The 14,347-nt window shown below is 40.2% G+C and overlaps 1 protein-coding gene across 1 annotated transcript in view; it reads right to left on the bottom strand.

The window, feature by feature from the left end:
- Window positions 1-14,347, bottom strand: part of TTN (titin) — a 244,207-nt gene that overhangs the window by 198,901 nt on the left and 30,959 nt on the right. The window contains exons 36-43 of the mRNA XM_017834916.1: window positions 13,881-14,141; window positions 13,651-13,792; window positions 13,396-13,561; window positions 12,979-13,210; window positions 12,102-12,386; window positions 11,885-12,010; window positions 9,630-9,818; window positions 5,292-5,348 (exon numbers count right to left, since the gene is read on the bottom strand). Coding sequence (XP_017690405.1) covers window positions 5,292-5,348; window positions 9,630-9,818; window positions 11,885-12,010; window positions 12,102-12,386; window positions 12,979-13,210; window positions 13,396-13,561; window positions 13,651-13,792; window positions 13,881-14,141 — 1,458 coding nt within the window. The remainder of the gene's footprint in view (window positions 1-5,291; window positions 5,349-9,629; window positions 9,819-11,884; window positions 12,011-12,101; window positions 12,387-12,978; window positions 13,211-13,395; window positions 13,562-13,650; window positions 13,793-13,880; window positions 14,142-14,347) is intronic.

Here is a 14,347-nt window from a genome sequence, read left to right as displayed (position 1 = left end):
GGTGTGGAGTAGTGCTCAGGGGGCAGGCTGTACACTGAGCCTTCAGATGGTGTGGAGTAGCGCTCAGGGGGCGTGCTGTACCCTGAGCCTTCAGACGGTGTGGAGTAGCGCTCGGGTGTGCTGAGTGGGGTGTGGTAGGATGCTGAAGAAGCAGTTTCAAAGATTTCCACTGAGGAGGGAGGTGTGTAAAAGCGGTCTGAATCAGGCGACTCCTCTCTGCTCCAACCTTCCAGCTCTATAGACATTTCTGACTCAGGAGAGAAGGGCCGGGCAAATTCCTGATGGTTGTTGTAATAATCGTAAACCATGCTGAAGGTAACCTCCTCCACTTCCAGTGAAGTGATAGTTTCTTGCTGCTCCTTCTGAACTGTCCCTTTGAGATCTGGAGTTTCATGTATCCCAGTGGATCTTAAATAATTGGCCAGGGACAAATCAGGCTCCAACTTTGACACTTGAACAGCACTGGGCTCTGGACCTGCAGAAGTATCCTCCCACAGTCCTTCTTCATCTAGGCTATTCTCAGAGGCTTCCTCAGTGGCAGTCCCGTTCTTGTCCCTAGAGTCCTTCCTTTGCTCCTTCAGTGCCACAGGCTCATCCATTACTAAACCAAGTATGAGTTGCCCAAAAGAGAAGCCCTTGGTTGCATTTGGTTCCTGTTGTGTGTCCCTGAGCATCTCCTCAGAGGAATCTGTGCTTTCTATCTCACAGGTGAAGCCGCTCATTCCTGTCTCAGAGACCTTGTCTATCCTGGAACCACCATCTTCCTCAGCCTGATGCCCAGCCTGGGTTTTCTTTTCATGTGCAGCTTTCTTCAAGTCCATGATGAAGCTATCACTCTGGGAGTCTGTGGGCTCCATCCATTCCCCACTCTCCCACACATGTGTTTCCTGAACTTCTCTTTGGAAATCTTCTGTGGACTCCACCAGAAATTCATGAATTTTTTCCTCAAGTGAGTCCTCCTGACAGACACTCACCTCTGACTCATGAATTTCTTCAGCAAGAGGTCCCTCTTCAGCAGATACCATGACACTGCCAAGGTCCCCATTAGGGATTTGCAAATCAGCCCTACTGGTTTCTCTTTGCTGTGCCTCTTCCTGGGCATTGACCTCCTCCTTCTGCATCCTGTAGCTCTGATGAAGTTGCTCACTCAGAGGCATCTCTTCCACAAGTGCAGCATGTTGGTGCACAGAGGAGATCAGCCGCCCAGTTGCTCTTTCCTCCATGCTCTCCACAGTTGTGGGGGTTTGTGCCTGTTCTGTGTACGTCGTCTCTGTAGCTAGAAAAGGCTCCACAAGCTTCTTCAGATCATATATGATATCAGTCTTATCAGTCTCAGGTGGCAACAGCTGCTCTCTGAAATGCCCTTCTTCCAGGTGAACCTCGGTTTCCTCAGTAAAAACCTGACCTGAGTTTTCTATGCCAGGAGGAGTGACAGTTACATCCAAAGAAGAGCTGCCTGTGTCAGACTCCATTCCTTGCAACATTTGATCATCATTGTGCATTTCCCAGTGTGTGGCATCACCATCATTAATTGTTTCTTCTTTACAAACATGATCATCACCTTTGATACCCTGTTCAGTATCAACTGATCTCTCTTGTTCCTTGTGCTGTTCCTTCTGCTGCTCTTCTGTACAGGAGTCATAAAAGCCAAATAGCTCCTTTGTGGGTTTGCTTGCAATGTGGTCCTGCAGGTGGGGCACGCTTGGCTCTTCTACAAGAGGCACATCAGGAGTCACTGCCTCCCAGGCAGGGGCATCACTCTCCTCTGTGCAAACATCACTTCCCTCTTGTACCACAGGCGATATAGGAATGAAAAATTGTGAATCCTCACACTCCCTTGCCAGAGCAGACTGCTCAGAGACATGTGTTTGCCCATGCACTTCCATAAATGGTGACTTCAAGATGTCCCAGGACAGAGTATCTGTATGTGGTATCACCTTGCCTCCTTCAGGCTCCAGCTCCTCTGAAAAGTGACCCGAGTCCTTGGCCACAAGTTCATGCCCTTTTCTGGATATGGTAGGGTGCAGTTCAGTAGTAACAATTCCAAAGCTGTGTTCTTCAGAGACAGCTTTTCCCTTGTGCTGCCTCACCTCAGAAATATCATCTGTATTCCTGACACTTTCTTCTGTGTAACCCATTTCTTGCTTTGCATAAACTTCTGTAATATCCAGCACCATTGTTTCCGCCATCTCACTTTCTGTGAAGTGAGGAGTTTTCTCACAGTCTTCCAACTGCTCACCAGGAGATGGAGACAGCCTTCGGGACCAGGGTAGGTGGGCTTCCTCTTCCTTGGGGCATACAATCTGTTCCTCTTCATCCTTCCCAAGTATGCTGAGGCCTTGGGGGTGAACAACGTGGTCCACAGCAGGCTGTTCCTCGGTGCCTCCATCTTTGCTATACAACTGGGGTGCACTGGGCTGGACTGTCAGCTCAGAGGCACTCTGTGCTGTTCCAGCCACGTTTGTGGCCACTAAACAATACTGTCCAGCATCTGTGACAGAAACCCCTTGAATATGTAAGCGGTACATACCATTCTTGCCTTCTTCAAACCTCAGCCTCTCACTAGCAGAGAGGCTCTGGCCATTCAGGGACCAGATTGCAGCTGGTGGGGGCTGCCCAGACACAGCACACTCCAACATCACGTCCTCTCCTTCATGGCAATGAATGTGTGCTGGGGCTTCTGCTACAAATTGGGGTGGCTCATTTCCCATATCAAATGAAAACTTGAATTTGTGCTTTATGGTGGGAGCAGCCTGCTCTGGAGGGTGTTGTGTGGTGTCCTTCATCTCTGTGCCTTGCTCTGGCGTTGGAGTGGGTGCAGTGATTTTGATCTCCACAGGCAATGACAGCAAGTGTGAGTCTGGAACTGCACTTGGGAGTCCTTTCTCTGCTGCAAAGGCCAGACCAGCTTCTTCTTCCTCCTCCTCATTCACTTTCTCCTCCTTCTCTTTCTCCCTTTCTTCCTCCTTCACCTTCTTCTCCTCTTCTCTCTTCCTCTCCTCTTCCTTCTTTGCATACTCATAGGCTGGCATTCGCTGCCTCACATGGAGTGCAGCTGAGGTGCTGACTGTGCCCAGTGGGTTGAAGATCACGCAGGTGACAGTGCCCCCATGCTGTGGGAGTAGGGATGGAAAGGTCAGTGTAGAGCGGCACTCCGTGGTGTGAACGGCAGTGCCCCTGATGCGCCCCACGGGATTGGCATTGTTGTACCAAGTGACTGTAGGCTGTGGGCGGCCATGGAAGAGGCAGGAGAAAGTGCATCTTTGCCCCTCAACAGCCTCTTGGGGCTTGACCTCCTGGACAAAGAGGGGTGGGCAGGGCTCCAGAAGCCCACCTGGCATCTGCCATCTCTCTCCCATGGCCTGGGGCCTGGAGTACCGCTTCACGACCTGCACCGTGCGGAGCTCCGAGCCATCCATCTTGGCAGCCACCTTAACTGGGCTGGGCTTCCCATGAGGGCCCTCCTGGGGCATGGACATGAGGGATTCCTGCTTCTTTTTCAGTGCTGCCCTCTTTGCCTCCCGCAGCCTCTGCAGCTTCCAACGGATCTCCTCATCCAGCAGCTCCTCGGCATCAGCCACTGTGCCCCTATGCTCCCTACTACGTGCCACCCCTGGGCGGTGAGGCCCCACCAGTGGCAGGCTCTGAAAATGGATGGTTCGTACCCTGCCTCGGCCTGGTGAGAGGTTCCCAAGTGACTGCTTGGCCTCCTGCCCCTTGTCAAAGGGTGAGCCAGTGCAGCGGAGCACCACCCGCAGCCGGTCCTCCCGCCGCTGCTGCAGCAGGCACTCCCAGCTCTGCCGCATCCACTTGGCTTTCTCTGTGAAACCCAAGCCCTGCTGCTGCTCCCCACTGCGTGCCACCAGCAGTGAGGCAGTGGACTCAGCTGAGCCCTCGCTGTTAATGGCAAATACCCTGTAGCTGCCAGCATCGTGCTCCCGCACGTCCCACAGCTCCAGGCTGGCACGGTGTGTGTGCTCCTCACTCTCCGTGCGAATCACCTTACGGCAGTCCTGGAAGACGGGCCGGTTGTTGTGAAACCAGGACATGTGGGGTGCTGGGCATGCCACCAGTTTGCACTGGAAGAATGCAGGGTCCCCCTCCAAGACAGACCTACACTTCAGGCCCTGTGTGAAGGTGGGTTTACAGTTCTGGGGGCAAGCCAGTACCGCCGCTGTGCCAGGTCCCTCGAGGTTCACCTTGCTATGCTGCTCTGCAAGAGAAGGAGACTGAGTTACAATATGTCACGCTCTGTCTACCATCTGATTGTAAAAAAGTAACAATATATTGAAATAAAAAATGGGCATGCAATGGATTTCATCACACACCCAGGAAAAAAAAGTAATTCACTCACCATATTTGTTCGAATAAACGCAACGCCTTGCTCTGTTTTAAAGATTGACACGAAAATCGTTCGTTGTCTGTTCTTTCTTCAGACTGTGGAAATTTCTTCTTGAACAAGCAAAAAGGAATTTCAAAATAACACGTTCTTCTGCGTGTATGTTTTTGCTGCCTGGAAAAGCTGTGTGTCTTTGGGTGGCAAAGAAGAAAATCTTACCTGACTTGCAGACAGTAGAATAAACGCCCTTTCTGACCCCTCTGTTTGCAGATTAAATGTTCAAACAATTGAGAAAAAATATTTTGAAAGATATCTTTTTAAAAAGTAAGTAACATGAAATGAGAAGGCGTTTATTCGAACTAATACAGCCACTAACTTCACAGTGTTATGCACAGGGAAAAAAGCAAGCAACATGAACCACGTATGCTATCTGCAAGCCAGGGTAAGAGATGTATAATGGTGAATTAATGTATGTAAAAAAAAGTGCAAGGAATCAATGGGAATGTGTAGCTTTCACATAATCTAAACAACAAATGCTCTCTAGTATACTTTATCTATCCATCCAGTAGTGTCCATTGAACTGATTAATGTTAGGCTGCTAACTTGTTTAAAAATAATACAAATAAGATTTGTATAACTTCCTTCTGAAGTAAACTATTCCATGCATTCAAAAGGAAATTGAACAAATAAAAGCTCTGTGAACAGCTGCAAAGCATGAAGTAAAAGTTAAGAATATGGCTGCACAATTACAAATTTGAAGTTTTAAATATATTTTAAAACTTAAATAACCTTATAATGCAGGTAACCCTTTGCATATCAACACAAACATGCAACATATTCCAATATGCTTTAAAGTGTCTTTCTTCCCCATCAGACACTTCACATAAGCAGATAAAAGCTTTTTGTAACATTACTAATTACTGGTACTAATTATTCTCATTGGTGATTGTACCTTTCATTTCCATTTCAACCTCTTCCTCTAGCTTCTCATGAACAATTTTTTCAGGAGCTAGAATAAAAAAGACAAAGATTTTTGAGCTATAGTTTCTAAATGTGCCAATCAACACTTTACGCAGTAAAAAACATCCAATCTCGTTTCCAAATATACAGAAATTCACACATACGTACACATAAATGCATGCCAAACAATTCAAACACTTCATAAATTTTGAGAACAGAGTAATCAAATATTTTCAAACTTGTTTGCAATGTACATTTTTCTATAAGGTTTGCTTTCTTTTTTGCTGGGTGGGGGAAAGTTTCTAATGCAACATGCCTTTATCATGCCGTAAATCCCTGAAGAAAACATTCAACAATCCACAGACTAATGAGATGCTTTTTGTTCTTTATCATCCCTCAGGGAATGAATGTACTGAAATGCAATGATGCTATGCATGAGGAATTGATACTTAGAAGGAACATGCAGTTGCCAACCTGTCACTTTCAGATGAGTGCTGCACTCGGCTTGTCCTGCAGGATTAACTATTCTGCACTTGTATATACCCTTGTGGTTCTGACCAACTTTCAACAATCTTAAGCTGCACAGAGGCCCATCATGTTTTAAGTGACACAATGCAGATTCCTGAACTATTAGCTGATTGCACAACCAGACTACACAAGGTGTAGGCACACCTTTCATTATACAAAAGAGAAACACATCATCTCCTTCTTTCACAGTAGTTTCTGAAGGCAGAGTTTCAAGAAACTCTGGTGCTTTGGCATCAGTTTCTGTGATGTCTTCACATGGCACAACATCAGGATAGTATACTCTGTTTCTTTGCTTCTCAGTTTCATATGGTCTTTGGGATGTAGATATAAACAAGCTTGAGGTTTTCTTAGAAGATTCTTGCTTAACTTCAGATGCTTTAAACTGACAATCTTTGACTGCTTTAAAGCTTTTAGTATCTGATTCAAGAATAATTTTTGTTACTGCTTTGGCTTGTGCTTCTTCTGCTAGGTAAGAATAAAGTTAGGAAAAGGATTAGGTCAGATGTTTTGCAGGAATAAAAAAATATCCTTATAATTGGGGGGGGAAACCCCAGTAATTAGTATTGAAAGTATGTCGGGCGTATTAGTGCTAAAACAATGCTATTAAACAGGAGTGACTGCACATTTAAGAGCTCTATTCCTGCTAGGCTAATTCTAGGTATCAGTTAAGCCTATGGGACTTTCATGGGACCAAGACGTGTTCCGCAGTGCCTAATACAAGCACATTTTTGCTTTTAATTTAGAGCCTTAATTTGGAAAGTATCAGCAGAAGATTATGTAAAGCGTTTTGCACAGCTCTAGAGTGAAAAAAGAAATTTCAGTAATTAAGAGCCAAATCAACAGGGTCAATGCTTTTCTCATTATTCATCTTAGTTTTCTGTTCTGTATTCCTTGTAACTCATCAGAAATAGTATCACCTGTCTAGTGTGGTGATAATATATTTTTGAGTCCTTACTAGTGATAGCACTACTAACATCTTTCTATGTTGATGTCAGGAAGGGGTGGAAAGAGTCTTAGTGAAAAATAAATACTTATATCTTAAGGAGAGTAAAGGGTAGAAGACAATTCAGTATTGCAGTAATACAATATTTGCACCCATTAATCCTTTCAAGGACATTAATTGTATTGCCAACATTGGAATTGAAACCTTGGATTTATTTGAAACAAGTTGGGAGTTTGATATGACCAGGTATCTAATTCAACATTGCTTATCTGACGTTCTTATCTTCCTTCAACTCCAGCTTCAGGAATTAACAAAATATAAAAATTCCTACAATTCCTGCTTTACATCTCACTGCATATCATGAAGTATATGAGGAATAAAAAGCCTCAGACATCTATGACTTGACAGGAAGAGGCACAGTTACAATATCAACTTCCCAGTACTGCATATTTCACTTATGAATAGAGCTGTAAATGTGAAGGAAAACCCCCAGATTATTATCAACACAGTTTTCTCAATTAACAATAATAAATGAATAAATAATAATAAAGGAAATATGAGTGAGCTCTAGGTAGTTATAATGAAGTTCCAAAAGGTAAGTGATAATGTTAAAAGTCAGATAACCACCTTTGACTGTTAGTATTGCAGAAGTTGTTGTCCCTCCATAGTCATTATAAACAGTACAACTGTACAGTCCTTGATCTGTCAGCTGGGCATTTAGGATTGTGAGCAGAAGAACACTTCCGTTTTGTGATATCTTCAATTTTTCAGACACTTCTACTCTTTTTCCTTCATGGGCCCAAAGAAACTCATAGAAGAATTCATTTTCTAAGGCACATATGAACTGAGCAGTGTCACCACGTTTCACAGTTAGGTCTCTGAGTTGCAAGAGAATCTTTGGAGGGACATCTTTCATTTCCTGAGAGGTGGTCATAGAGATCTTGGTGCTCTGAGATGTTTGAGAAAGGACTGTTGTGTGCATGGCTTTTATTTCTTCAACTGATGTAGCCTTCATGGTCAAACTTTTTGATACACTTTCAAAAACCTGTACACCCAATTCCTGTGATGGTTGTTGCACTGATTTAAATTCTTTTTGATAATTTTCAATGTTCTTCTTTGTGAGAGGAGGAACATGAAGTTCTGATATAGCCTGTGACCGGATAGACTCTTTTACATCTTTCCCAGAACTTTGCCTATCTAGGGCTTGCACTGTGTAATTAAGTAACAAAAATAACAACATTAGTATCTAAAGAAGTTCACTGGACCATGCTCTGAACAAAATCAAACAGCATGGAGGATGAAAATGAATGATCTCCATTTGAAAATTCAGCATGCTGGATGCACTATCTCAACATAGAAATTATCCATTCACATGTATAAATGACAAGTGATGCCTAAGCTAGTCATGCATTTGGTACTCAGTTGATACTTGTCTCTTCCTTCACTAAAGTGGTCCATTTTAGGATCGGAAACTTACTTAAAGGAGGTAATTGGTTTTGTTTTTAAACAAGACAGTGCAAAATACCTCAGTTAATGCTATAAAGATCACTTAGTTTTTTTAAAAATCTGTATGCCTTCATTTAAATTATTCTATTCTTTGACTTCTATTGATATATAAATTTGAAAATTTCCAAATGTTACAGCATAAACAGAAGAAATGAGAGTGACTGGGTTACTGAGGGTAGGTACTACTAACATTAGCTGGGAAAGAAAAGGTGTGAAACAAGGAAATAATTAGTAGTAGCACAAAAGTGTGGTATAGAACAAACTGAATCCCTTTGAAGTAAAAATGGGGCTTTACCTTCTGCAGTCACTGTAAGTGTAGCTGTACAAGTTGTTTCTCCAGCACTATTTCTTGCCTTGCAAGAGTATTGGCCAGCATGCTCTAAGAAAGCATCTACTATTATCAGTGTAGCTGTGCCTGTAGACTCATCAAAGTGGAAAACTAAGTCTTTTTTTGGCAACATGAGTCGTTGATTATGAAACCATTGGATTTTTGGTTTAGCCCTGCCAGAGACTCTAGCTTGAAATCTGACTGATTCCCCACTGCATACCCTGCAGCTTGAAATAGGCTGGATAAAGGTGGGCCTTTGGCCAATAGACTCCTCCTTAAGTGAAACAGATGAAGAAACATGCCAAGGGGACTCTGATGTAACTTCTTCAACATTTTTAAATCCTGAAAAGAAGCATGCCAACTTTTAATTTCTTACCCTACACTACAATGAATTTTCTCTCTCATTCAAGACTTTTTTTTCTAACTTGCAACTTAACAGCATGAATTATTCGCATTCATCATTTATAAAATCTATTGCAAAAAGAAAACAAAATATTTATGTTTAAATAATATCAAGGACAATATAGAACACCAAATTATCCAGGCAATATTTCTGCTCTAAAACTTTGGTCAATGTTTCATCAATTTATATGAATGTACACTTTTTCTTTTCAGTTGCTCCACACCTGCTACACATCTCTATTTAGGACATTTTTCAACAGTTTTCAAGTAACTTATTTCGTACAAAAATTCTTACTAGATTGTCTTCACAGTCAAATCAAAGAATGTGTAAGCAAAGAACTTCCATTAGAAAGAAGGCTTTTACTGCATGACAGATTCTAAGACTGGAGAAAATGAAAAGGGAGGGGAGCATGAAACATTGCAAAATTGTGAAATACATTTTGTTGTTCATTACCTATATTTTGGAGACATAAGTGTATGCTGTGGACATTGCAAATGGTAGTAATTAATTGAGTTAAAAGACAACATGACAGACAACGACTCACATATAATTATCAGTGTATATTAAGATGAGTATTGGAATATAACCTAAACAAGACAACTTCTTTAATTGCACAGTGTACCTTCTAACTTCAAGGTAGCAGTGCTTGTCACTTGGCCTACAGAATTACTAGCCACAAAGGTATAGATTCCTTCATCCTCTGGATAAGCTTCTGCAATCTCCAGCTGGTAAGTGTCTTCAAACTGAGTCATTCTAAAAAAACGTGATGGCTTGATCTCCTTCTCTTTGCTGTACCAGGAGACTTTCAGATCTGCTCAAGCAAAAGAAAGAAAGAAAAATTTACAATATTACACCAGTAAGTAAACACTATTTTTATATTTATATCTTCCAAATCTTAGTCTCAAGTATCTAAGAGATACTTAATCTCAAGTATCTAAGTTTAAATGTGCCTTGTATTACTCTGGTAAAGTATGATGAGTAGAAAGTGGCCTATTGTTGCTTTAAGTTTTGCTTTGTGCATTGGAAATATTTGTATGGAGAAACTGATCCTGGTGCTGATACATTACTGAGTAAAAAATAATTCTTCCTTTCTTCTCTAAATGTAAAAATTTTGAAATATTTTGCTACTCCTAAAACCAGAGAAACTCTCTTTTTTAAAATGGGATTTTGCTACAATTGCATGATTAAACAGGCTATAAAATTATTAGCTTTAACTAATCAGGTTAAAAAACTAAAACAGAATATTCTTTTAAGTACGGTACCTTGCCTCTTCTTGGTGCAAATATTATAACTTTTACATGTCATATTTCTCAAGGAAGATCCTATGTTTGCACCTTTACAAAATTCCTATATAACATGTTGTATTACTTGTATAGGTTCATGTAGACTTGAGAAAGAACAAGACTGAAGCAGACTTTAGTCTTGCCTCTCCATTTATCATTATACTACATTATAAATCAAATGTTGTAGCACAAATAGTGGGTTATTATTGTCATCAGAAGAAGGAGTGTTTTCAATAGCCAGTTACACAAAGTGTACCATTAAAAACCTGTATTTTCAATCATATGTTACCTAACTAATATAAAAGTTTTTCACAAGTCAAGTGAGAGGTATGCAAATCCATTTGGATACAGTATTCAATAAAGGAAATTTTCAATAGGAAAAATTTTTTCACTGAAAGGGTTTTCAAGAATAGGCTGCCCAGGGAAGTGGTAGAGTCATTGGCAGACTGGGTTAATGATTGGATTTAACGATCCTTGAGGTCTTTTCCAACCTAGATGATTCTATGGTTCTATGAAGGAAGACCTAGATGAAAGGATCTTTATATTCCATGCTGTAAATGCAGCTTCCACATTCACAAACAGTTCTTCTAAAAAAAAGTTACACTAGCATGCATTGAGCAGAGTGTGCACCAGTCCAATATATATTTTCTGAGTTGTAGCAGCACTTCTAAAGCAGAATCCTGTTGTAAAGCCTTTTTTTTTAAATGGAGTTTGTTTCCAAGTGATTGAAATGCAAATCATACATATTTGCATGTACATGTATATTACAAATTTTATGTGGATTTTTATGGAGCTGTCACTCAGGATTATTTTTAAATTTGGAGTTTTATTTATCTTTAAATAATTGTAAATTCTTTGGGGTTTGAACTGGATCTTATTCTGCAGTTTATTATGTGAATACTTTATTACGAGTTATACTCAAGGTCATTTACTGAAGTGAAGAAAGGTAGTTTTATTTGGCCTTGTGTTAACTTGGAAAAAATATTTTAATTGTAGAATGACATTCTATATAACTAAAACTAGAAAACTTACTTAAGTAAAATCTACACTTAAAGAGACAATGAGCAAACACCCTTTTATGGTAGGAAAAATAAAGCAATCACAGTTTAGTGTTTGCAGAGTGATATGAAATATTTAGGAATATTAGGGTAAAGGTTGAATCACAGTTTCAGTCTGTTTGTTTAGTTAATTGATGTGATAGTGTGTGTCATGGTATGTTCATCATATTCATTTAACAAGGTAATGCTTTTCCACAAAGAAACTCTACATTTTACTCACTGACACAGTTTTCCAACATCAGTTAGCATTTGAAACACTGAGAAGTTTCCAAAGACAAGTTTTGTGAAAGAAATCTTCTTTTTAGAAATGCTTAGTATGTTTATGACAGCTTAAAACTTCCATGCTTGATGCAGTCTTTGACTTGCTTAACTGAAAGTTAAACTGAAAGTCAGTAACCTTTTGATGTGTGTGTATGTCAAACAACTGTACTTCTAGGGGAAGACTGATCCAAGCACATATATTGGTGAATTTTTTTCTGAGTTCAAGATTAAAAATTCTGAGAGATCAAAAGATGTACAGGGTTTAATAAACTCACCTGTCCCTGTAACTCTGCACTGAAAACAAGCAGAATGTCCCTCAGATGTAACAGTATCACGTAGTGGTATTATGACAGCAGGTGGATACACTGGCATTTCTAGCTCAGGAGAAACAACTTCTGGGACTAAAGAACAAGAAAAAGAAGTAATTTTTAAAGACGAACAACAGCTATCTCATTTCACAAACAGTGGTATTTATGAGCATGGGAAACTCACTTTCCACTGAAAGTGAAGCTGAAGTTGTTGCAACTCCATAGTCATTTTTTGCTTCACAGGTGTACACTGCTGCATCTTCAGGGAAGGTTTCAATCAGCAATAGAGTATATTCTTGGGCATCATGAAGAAATTTGCACTTGAAACCTGGAGAAAGCTGTTGGTCATCTTTGTACCAGGAAATTTTGGGCTGAGGTTTGCCAGATATCATAGCACAGAAGCGGGCAGGTTTGCCAGACTCCACGGTAGTTGGCTCTAGCTCCTGAATAATTTGGGGTGGCTCTGGAGCTGAAAATTGGGCGGAAGGAAGGTGGAGAGGAAGGGGAGAAAGAAGAAGAAGGAAAAATCTCATTATTGATATTTATTATTGATTCAAAACTATTTGCTAGGAATTAATTAAAAACAAAACAAAACAAACAGACAAAAACCCCCACCAAAACCGCTATTATTCCTAATCAAGTGTGCCCATGAAAATTCGCCCTTTTTCTTGGTACAAGGGGGATGATCTAGCAGTAAGTGCCTTAACATAATTAGCTATGTTGGTGTGTTTTCTGGCAAAATATGTCCAAGAATCACTAGATTGATCTCTCTGGGAAGGCATATTTTTTCATATGAACAAATTAGTTTTATTTAGACTTGAGAAATTTTCTGGTCTAAGTAAATATAGTGGGAAAAGAACTGCTATGGTATTTTTATCAGCTAACCAGCTATTTCAGTAGAGTGAGAAACATCCATGTACATGAAGAATTTTATAGTGTTCCAGATGATCTCTTTGGATTTATCTTTTTTTTTGGATTCAGAATTTCTGAGAAGCTATATAGAAATCAGAAAAACACTGGGTAATAAATACAGTCAAAGTATTGGTTATGGGGACACATACCATTCACATAAAGAATAACAGAACTCCTATTCCGTCCTGCAACAAAAGTATATTCTCCAGCGTCAGAGTAAGTGGTTTCAAAGATGCTCATTCGATGGATTCTCCTTTCTGCCACATAACTGTATCTTTCCTCATACTGGAAGTTGATCTCAATACCATCCTTGTACCACTGTGGTTCAATGTCATCTTCATTGACTTCAAATTCAATTTCAGCTCTTTGTCTCTCAATGACCTTTATACAGGTAGAATAAATAATAAAAATAAAGTTGTTTTTACATATGCCACTTTCCATTTTTCTAGAAGACCTTATAATTGCAGATTTTTGTGTTAGGACTGCCTAGATATTGTTGCTCATCCCTTGCATTATTTTTTGCTTGACATAGTTATGAAATATTTATTCATCTGTATAGGTCATACCTGAATATCTTTATGAACGGTTCTGATGCGAATGTCACGACCTTCCACTATCAAATTGGCACTGGATGTGTTTCCACCTGCTACTACAGTGTACTGACCAGCATCAGACATTCTTGTGGAAGGAATGATTAGACGATGGACATATTTCTCTCTCTGAACTTTCATCCTGAGGACATCAGAAAAGAAAATAAGCTAATTATTTCCTGGGGGAAAATGCATAGCAAAAGTTATTATGGTGTAAAAACAATCATTTACCTGTCACCAATCTGGAGTTCTTGCCCATCCTTCATCCACTGGACTTGAATGTCAGGTTCTGAAACTTCACATTCAAAAATAGCCCTCTTCTTCTCCACCACCTTGATGTCTTTAATATGCTTCCTAAATTCAATGTGACGAGCTAGGGCAGAAAAAAATGTAAAATGAGTGCCTTGATTTTAGTTAAGCCACTAGAAGTCACTAAATATACAAATCAAGAGAGCAAATACCTTCCACATATAAAGTGGCTGATGAAGCTGCTTTTCCAGCAACAAAAGTATATTCTGCAGCATCCCCAAAATGCACATTCCTTATGGAGAGGGAGTGTGTAAGCTTCTTTGTCCGTATCTGGCATTTATCAGTCGATTTTATTTCTACACCATTCTTTAGCCACTTATATGAAATACCTTCATAGTTAACAGTGACTTCAAATGTTATTGTATCTTTCTCTTCAGCATTGATGTCTTGTAGCATGGAGGTAATTAGGATGGCTAAAAGAAAAAAAAATGACATGAATTGGGTTTTCCCTCATGCTGTTTTGTTTGATTTTATTTTAAATGCATGTTAACAGGATCAGAGATGTTTCAGCTTCTTTAAGACAATTTTGGTAATATTAAAAGGTAGGCTTTTTGTCAAGAATCAATACTGCAATTAAATCTCCTACAACTACTGAATTACATAGGAACCCAAATTCTAT

This window comes from Lepidothrix coronata, unplaced genomic scaffold (genome assembly GCF_001604755.1).
Source record: "Lepidothrix coronata isolate B3197 unplaced genomic scaffold, Lepidothrix_coronata-1.0 Scaffold7, whole genome shotgun sequence".
Classification (NCBI taxonomy): Eukaryota; Metazoa; Chordata; class Aves; order Passeriformes; family Pipridae; genus Lepidothrix; species Lepidothrix coronata.
This window is presented reverse-complemented; position numbering and strand designations above follow the sequence as displayed.